This window comes from Hydra vulgaris, chromosome 12 (assembly GCF_038396675.1).
Source record: "Hydra vulgaris chromosome 12, alternate assembly HydraT2T_AEP".
In the NCBI taxonomy this organism is placed as follows: Eukaryota; Metazoa; Cnidaria; class Hydrozoa; order Anthoathecata; family Hydridae; genus Hydra; species Hydra vulgaris.
The window spans coordinates 67,516,442-67,525,000 of NC_088931.1; the positions used below are offsets into that span (position 1 = coordinate 67,516,442).

Consider the following 8,559-nt stretch of genomic DNA (forward strand, 5'->3'; position numbering starts at 1 on the left):
ATACATACATACATACATACATACATACATACATACATACATACATACATACATACATATATACATACGTACAAACATACATGCACACATACATACAACACACATACATACATGCATACATAAATGCATATATACACACAAATTTATACACACAAACATACATTCAAGCATACATACCAACATACATACAAACATACATATATACATACGTGCATACAAACATACATGCACACAAACATTCAAACACACATAGATACATGCATACATAAATACGTACAAACATACATTTATACATTATACCTAAGATTGTGACTTATTTATGTATGTATGTATGTATGTATGTATGTATGTATGTATGTATGTATGTATGTATGTATGTATGTATGTATGTATGTATGTATGTATGTATGTATGTATGTATGTATGTATGTATGTATGTATGTATGTATGTATGTATGTATGTATGTATGTATGTATGTATGTATGTATGTATGTATGTATGTATGTATGTATGTTTATACGTATTTATGTGTGTTCGCACGTTTTTATTATCTCATTGATTGTTATCATGTATGTGCGTATGTGTGTATGTATTTATTACGTCATTAATCTTTGTTTTTTTTCTCTTTTGCTTTGCCTTACTAATTGACGTTACCTAGCGTTCACTCGGTAGCTAACTCGGTACCGTTCACTCGGTAGCATTCTTTACAATAAAAATGCAAATAATTGGGTAATTCCATGTAAAAGTGGAACAAAAAATTGAAATTTTTCAGTCACCAAGTAAACAGATTTCTTTCCAATTTCTCTCAGATATCTTTCAAATGTGAACCAGTGGTACCTATCAATATAACAAAAAATATATAAAGTTTGTAGTAGTACTTTTAATTGAATAATTTAAGATCTAGTGGAAGAATGTGGCTGAAAATTGGTACCTGACCAATTTTGAGGGTGCTGAATTCAGAAATGTAAATAAAATAGGGAAATTTAAATTTTTTGATAGTTATTAGGTGATCCTAGGCTATCTTTATAAAAATGATGATTTTGGTTTCTTAAAGCCTAATAAAGATATGTCATTTTAAAATTTAGACAAAAAATTTCTTTATTATGGCCTCTATTCTCTATTATAGAGTTTATAGCGATACTTTTTGTGTGAATAATTTAAGTTCTAGTAGAGAAATATGACTGAAAACTTGTACCTGACCATTTTTAAAATGTGTTAAATACAAAGATGAAGTTCTCTTCATCCATAAAATTAACCCATTTTCTAATATTTTAGAATAATTTTTGAATTTAAAATGGTATAATATTACTTAACCATAAAACGGGGTAACGTTTTCACGAATTGCCTGACTCTCATAGGTTCAATTGCAGTGTGTAAAAACAGTTTATTAAGGTTGGTTTTGATATATAAATAAAGTTTTGTGAAGTGAGTTATCATGAGAAATATAGTTTTGCAACGCCTGCTGTGATGTATAAATATAGTTTTGGGACGTCAGTTATGTCGTCTAAGTATAGTTTTGAAACAACAGTTAACAATAACAAATTTCAACAAAAAAAGTTATTTTAATTTTAGATTAAATAATTATTAAATCTTGTTTGGTAATTCAGTTTCTTAGTCATGACAAACAGCCAACAGTGCTCCATTGGAATCAACCTAGAAGTGAATGTCATCTAACAACATATACATTGTTGCTGGGAATTGAACCTTTTGAAGATATTTCTGAATATGAAAGAGAAATAATAATGTGGAGGACTGGGCTCTCAATAATAAATGTCAAACCAACAACTTTTCTCCATCATCAAATAAACATGTTTATTTGAAGCGTTATAAAACTAAATTAACACGGTGCTGCAATCCATTTAACACTCGTAACAAAGTTATAAAAGGTATTTATAGTAATATAACTTTTAGTTTTGTGAAAATGTTGAGAGTTACAATAAAAAAATTATTGGCAGCCAAATTCTATTTTAGCTATATTTAACCTTTTAGCTGATTTCTGAAAGTGCATTATTAAATGTTATACAATTTTAAACTTTTTAAGGTTTTATTAAAATTTTTATACATATTAAAAGAGTTCTTCCCTTTTTTTAGGTAGTCTTCGTGAAATCAACTTGGATTCAGCAAAGTACCTATGCTGTAAAGGCAAATTCGTAGTTCCAGGTGAAAAATTTTGTCCACAATGTAGACATAAGTTAGCATCAAGTAAAGAATCAGAAGAGAACGAGTTGGAGAATTAATTGAAGATAAAATGGAAAAAGAAATTATACTAGAATCAACAAGATGATTGCTCAACAGTACTTTATGCGAACTTGAAGTGTCTCCTCTAAAAGTTTTTAGAGGAGACACTTTCAATTTACCCAAAATCTCTAACAAGTCTTCACTTGGAAAGAGAAAGATAAAGCAAGTTGAAGGAGCAGTTATTAAGAAGCTTTCAACTGCTCTGGATGTAACCAAATCCGATCTTGTTGCACCAAAAAATGAAGTTCTAAAGGAAATTCAAACCAAACCTGGCGATCTAGACTTCCTTGTATAATGCATGAAAGAAAAACTTAAGGTTTCTAACAGGAGGCAGCAACTTCAAATTTTGACATTAACCCCGAAATCTTGGTCTATCAGAAAAGCAGCAAAAGAGTTTTCAGTTTCCAAACACAAAATTCGAAATGTAAAGTTTTACGCGACCAAAAAGTTATCATAGCATACCCTGATGTGGTTGAACGGCATTGAATCAGTTAAGATGTTATAGAAATTGTAAAGCTTTTTTACTGTGACGATGAGTATTCAAGGCAAACGCCAGGTAAAAAATACTATGTAAGTGTTGGGGAAAAAAAATACATGTCAAAAAAATTTATTTTGTGTAACTTAAAGGAGCTCTATGTGGCATATAAGACAAAGTACCCAGGCCATAAAATTGGATTTTTTTAATTTTGCAGTCTTCGGCCTAAACGGTGCATCCTTTCTGGTCCAAAAGGTACACATTTTGTTTGTGTGTGTACAATACACCAAAATGTTAAATTAATGTTGAGCGCTATAGGCCTTGAAACATCTTACCATGAAATCATTAAAAAGATTGCCTGCAGCAGAAAATCTAAAGTTTGTATGATTCACCGATGCAATAGTTGTTTTGACATACAAGCTGCCAAAAATTATTTCCAGAAAAATCTCACACAAAATGATGACCAAAAGAACAATATGACACGGATGAAAATGAACAGTCAGTGGATTTAAAATAGTGGACAACAACAGATAGAACTATTAACAATAAAACTTCCATTAAATGAAAAACTTGATAATATTACTTCTCATTCATTTATAGCAAAATTACAATCTAGCTATCTAAAGCATCTCAAAGAAACAATTAGTATTAATAAGGCTCTTGCGCTGGCAGATTTTGCAGTGAAATACACTTTTGTTGTACAAGACGAGATACAGAGTTACTATTTGAGCAAGAGTCAATGTTCCCTTCATCCAGTTGTCATCTACTACAAGAAAGTGAAATTGGAAATATCTTCTTTTTGTGTAATTTTAGATGATTTGAATCATAATATTGAATTTATCAATGAAGTTATGCATAAAACCATTAATCATATAATAACTCATCTTTGTCCCACAACTACAAAAATTCATTATTTTTCTGGTGGCTGTGCAGGGCAGTATTAAAACTGCAAACATTTTTACCATTTATGTCAACACGCTCAAGATTTTTCTGTTCGTTGCATCTGGAATTTTTTAGCAACAAGCCATGGCAAATCTCCATGCGATGGAATAGGTGGCACTGTTAAAAGGCTTGTTGCAACAGCTAGCTTGCAGAGTCCAACCACAGGTCATATACTGTCTTCTCAAGCAATGTTTGAATACTGTCAAAAGTCAATCAGTAGGATTACGTTTGTGTACGTTACTGCTGAAGAAATAGAGCTAGTAAAAAATAAACTTACTGATAGGCTTGTAATAGCAACCACTATTCCTGGGACAAGAAGTTTCCATTAATTTATACCATCTTCTCATTCATTATAAAAATGAAAAGAGTATTCGATGATGATGATTTTTCACTAACATTTAAATTCCTCAAAAAACAAAAATATGAAACTATTAAAATTGACAATGTTATGATGTCACAATACCTATTTTGCAAATACAACAATTTACTGGCTTGGTATGGTTTCTGAAGTTGATAAAAAGAATAATGATTTTATGGTAAAGTTTATGCATCCACATTATCCAAGTTGGTCGTACTACTGGTCAAGGTGGGATGATAATTGCTGGGTGCCAAGAATGAATGTCATTTCTTTTGTTAAAACACCTTTAACATCTTCTGGGCGTCCGTACCAAATCTCAAAAGAAGATGAAACTCTATTTGAACAAGTTTTATCTTTTCAGTGAAAGTTGATTAACATTTTACTCTCATTATTTAAATGATTTAAACTTCAATTTTAGCAATATTTAGTTATTCCTTTTCATTTTTATTTTTGAGCTTTTTTCAATAAAGCAGGTTTTTAATTTTTTTCAAAAAAGTTTGCATTTTAGTTTTTTATTTTTTAACACAACATTTGAGCATGCAACCTAAAATTTTAGCACGCAACCAATATTTTGAAATAATAACTGATTACTAAAATAACAAAATAATAAATTATTTTTTCAATGTGTTGTATAGTAAATTATATTTCCATGTATACTTTTGAAAATATTGATCATAAATATGCAAGTTATGCAAAGCAATATAATTTTTTATTTTCTTTCAGCGACCTAAACTTTTCCAAAACATCTTATTTCACAATGAGAGTAAGGCAACTTCAGAAATAAGTGAAATGCAAATTATGATTACAAAAAAAAAAGGAATTTTAAAATTATAAAATGTGTTTTTGTGTTTTTGTAGCCTATACATTTTTCAAAGTTTTGTTGTTAGCGTACTTGCCTATGATATATTTGCACAGTTGATGAAACAGCGAATTAGCACATAATATATCAATTTGAAACTTAACATATTGGCATATGGGTCGGACTCGATACACTACGCCAATAGTTTTGGTAATTTTTTACTATATATATTTTATCTGGGAAAGCCAGGATAAATTTTTATTGACAAAAGTTCCTCAGAATTTTATATTTGCTCGCTTTTAAACTAGTTTATCATTTAATTAAAGTTTAAATTCGGGCAACTTAAGAGGAATGTTTATTTCTTGTGTATTTTTATGGAATAAGGTATAATTCGTTTTCTCAACATTAAGTGAGAGTTTGGTTTGCCTAAACCAAATATTTACTTATATAGATGTTTGATATCATTATTGGTAAGAAATAAATTTTTATCGTCGGCAAACAAAGATAAATTCTGTTACCTTTTTTTAACTATTAATGTATAATCATTAATGTATAAAGCAAAACCTTTCCTAAATATTATGGTCTTTAAAAGATTATATTTTTCATTAATACAAAGTCACTTAAGCTTTGGTGACATGGCCTGGGCAAGCACAAATTATACTAAGTTTAAAATTCTCAACAGTAAACAAAAACATGCCTTTAAAATTGTCTTTAGAGTAAGTAAAAAAGTGTCTTGTGAACCTCAAATATGGACTAAAAATAATCAAAATAAAATATGGGTTATCTCCACCAATATTTCAACACTACTCTAGCGAAATAAGTCATAAATACCCTACTAGATTCTCATATAACAACTTTGTCATCACAAAGTTTACATTAAAGCTAAATTCATTCTCAGTCCAACACCGCGGACCTTATCTGTGAAATATTTTCCTTCGGATTGTTACTACCAAGAAAAATACACTTGAACAGTTTAAATCTAAATCAAAGCGTTTTTTATTATCTTCGGACTTGGTAAAATAATATAAGCACAACTTGTTTGTTTTATTTTCATTTACTTTTATTTGTTCTAAATTTATTTTTCAAAAAGAGTTTTTATATTAACAGTTATATCAATTATGAAACGTAGTTTTACATATTTTATATATATTTAACATAAGCATTTATCACAATTTTATATATTTTACTGTAAAAAGCAACATGTATTGGAGCTATAATAAGGCTCGGTAATAGGACAAACTGATGTCTTCTTCTTGCTCCAGCCTTTTGTTTTATTATTTATATTATTTTGTATATTGAAAATTTTAACGGAAAAATTAGAAAAGAAAAAATAATAATAATAATAATAAGATAACCGTGTGCTCAAAAAATGTTTTGTTTGGATAAATATTGTCGTCTTTTTTTAGAATTTTATATCGAGTGTTTTAAAATTATTATTCTGTTGTTTTTCTTTATAAAATTCATTGACATTGAAGACGTGATAATTTTCTAACTTTTCAGTCAACTTTCAATATTTATTTTCTATGTTCCTGCCAAATTTCATTAAAAATAATCGCACGTTTGTACCCTATTTTTGCACGCAGCAAAGGTACCTAATGTTCTTCTGAAAGCTTAAGGGATGGGGGTGTTTTACGGGTATACTAAGCTATTTAGCTGTAAATTTTTCAGGTGATTTTTTTCTACTGCACATAATCATGCTCGTACGGGGAGGGGGGTGTTGTTGTTGGGTACAATCGGCCCTATTTTTTTACCGAATTCTCTTTGTTTCACGCAAGTTTTATTATAAAAATTGAGCAAGATTTTTATTTGTTATTTACAAAACTGCTTTTTTTCCAAAAGTGACCCTCTACCCCTCTACCCTAAACGAATCACTTAAAACAACTGCTGAACTCGTCGATAAGCTTTTTAAAATAAAAATATGTAAAACTAAGAGTAAACGTTTTATTTTTTTTGGCGGTGTATAAGTCTAGTGATGCGTGTAAAAATATTTTATATATATTTATGTTAAAAAAAAATTATCATTTCCGTAGAAAAATTGATACGTGGAAACTCGCTTTTATGCTACAGTTAAACTATTAAATAGTTAATCAAAAAGGTATAATTGACTTGTCCATTAAATTAAAATTTCTAAATAAATAAAAAATAACATTAAACTTTCTGTGAGCTACTTTATAAACTGCTTAACACGTATACCTTATATTTGATGATAATTTGATCTAATGATAATTTGAAATGTCAAATATTAGTTTCATCTAATGTTAATTTGAAAATAATGTTAATTGCACGCAAACCTTTTAAAATTTGTGACTTTGGATACAAATCCAATAACTTAATATGACTTGTATCAAATTGTCAGAAAATGTAAACTAGAATAATTTGACTTTATAAAAGTATTTTGCATGGTAATAAAGATATATCATCTTATGATGTTGCTTATTTTACATATATTTGCGGTTGCAAACAGTATCTTTGCACTTTCTTTTTTCTTGTTACAGTTTTTACTGTAAAGAAATTTATCAAATAACACAAAACCTTTTAAATAACGGTTTAGTATTTGCTTTTAATCTTGGATTTAAAGTACTTGTCGTTTTGCTTCCACTAATTTTAAATGCGTTTGATTTAAGCATAGTATTATCTTTTTCTAACTTTTTGTTGAGCATTTTTTTTGCAATTGTTCGAAAAAGATACTCAACATTATCGTCACGTTTGGCTGAACATTCTATAACCAACTCAATATTTTCAAGCAACGCAAAGATTAATGCCATGTCTTCTGATATTACTCGTTCATCAACAAGATCGTTTTTATTACAAACCAAAATACGTGTCATATCGCCATGACTACAAACCTCTCGTGACCAAGATTGTAGTTCAAATAAAGAATTTGCATTCTCAAGTGAATATACTAATATAGCACCGTCAGCATTTCTGTAATAACTTGTTGTTAAGCTTTTAAACTTTTCACTTCCTGCACTATCCCAGATTTTTAACTAAAAACAAATCCAGAAGAAAGATATTAATTGGTTTTTTAACCGAGATTTAAACCCATGAATTATATTTATAGCTACATATAAGTATTGTGTGTTGTTTGTTGTATGTTGATTTGTATAAAGAGTGATTTCGATTATCGAAATGTTTAAACCAAATTTAATAAGAAGATTCATTATGATGATAATATACATTTAAAAAAACGTTAAAATAATTTATTTTATTAAAAGTATGCTTAATATTAGTGACCAAAAAACAGCAGTTAAAAGAAAATGAATGTGAAGAAGAAAATTACTGTGATAGTCAAGTTTGTGAAGGCTGAGATGGTGAAATTGATTTGTTTTCATTTCTTGTTTCTGTTAAAATAATGGTGTTTGAGATCAAATTAAGACATGATTAAATAAGAAACAGTGTACGCTTACTTCTACTTTAACTCCATCTAAATCAATAACTTTAGTGCCAAGATCTATACCTATTGTTGATACTTCGATTTCTGGAAAATATCGTTTTACATAGCGTCGCATCAAAGCTGTTTTTCCAACACCTGATTGCCCTACTAATATTATTTTAAATGATACAGCTGCAGCCATGCTTCAAATATAAACTTTTTTTTTTTTGTTTAAAATGCCTTTCAAGTTTAATGATGTTTTCCAACATAGAAATGGTCATTAAATAAAAATTTTCATAGAAGCTTAAAGTTGAAACAAATTACGTAATCTGAATTTTGTCTATTCGCATTCATAACTTATGCGCAATGCAAG

General features: G+C 28.9%; 1 protein-coding gene across 1 annotated transcript in view; it reads right to left on the bottom strand.

The window, feature by feature from the left end:
• Window positions 1–7,325: 7,325 nt before the first annotated feature.
• LOC100212345 (ras-related protein Rab-8B) overlaps window positions 7,326–8,559 on the bottom strand; it is a 1,261-nt gene continuing 27 nt past the window's right edge. Inside the window, exons 1-2 of the mRNA XM_065814219.1 lie at window positions 8,221–8,559; window positions 7,326–7,800 (exon numbers count right to left, since the gene is read on the bottom strand). The exon at window positions 8,221–8,559 is cut by the window's right edge and continues 27 nt beyond it. Of these exons, the coding sequence (XP_065670291.1) occupies window positions 7,330–7,800; window positions 8,221–8,388 (639 nt within the window). The 5' untranslated portion in view covers window positions 8,389–8,559 and the 3' untranslated portion in view covers window positions 7,326–7,329. The remainder of the gene's footprint in view (window positions 7,801–8,220) is intronic.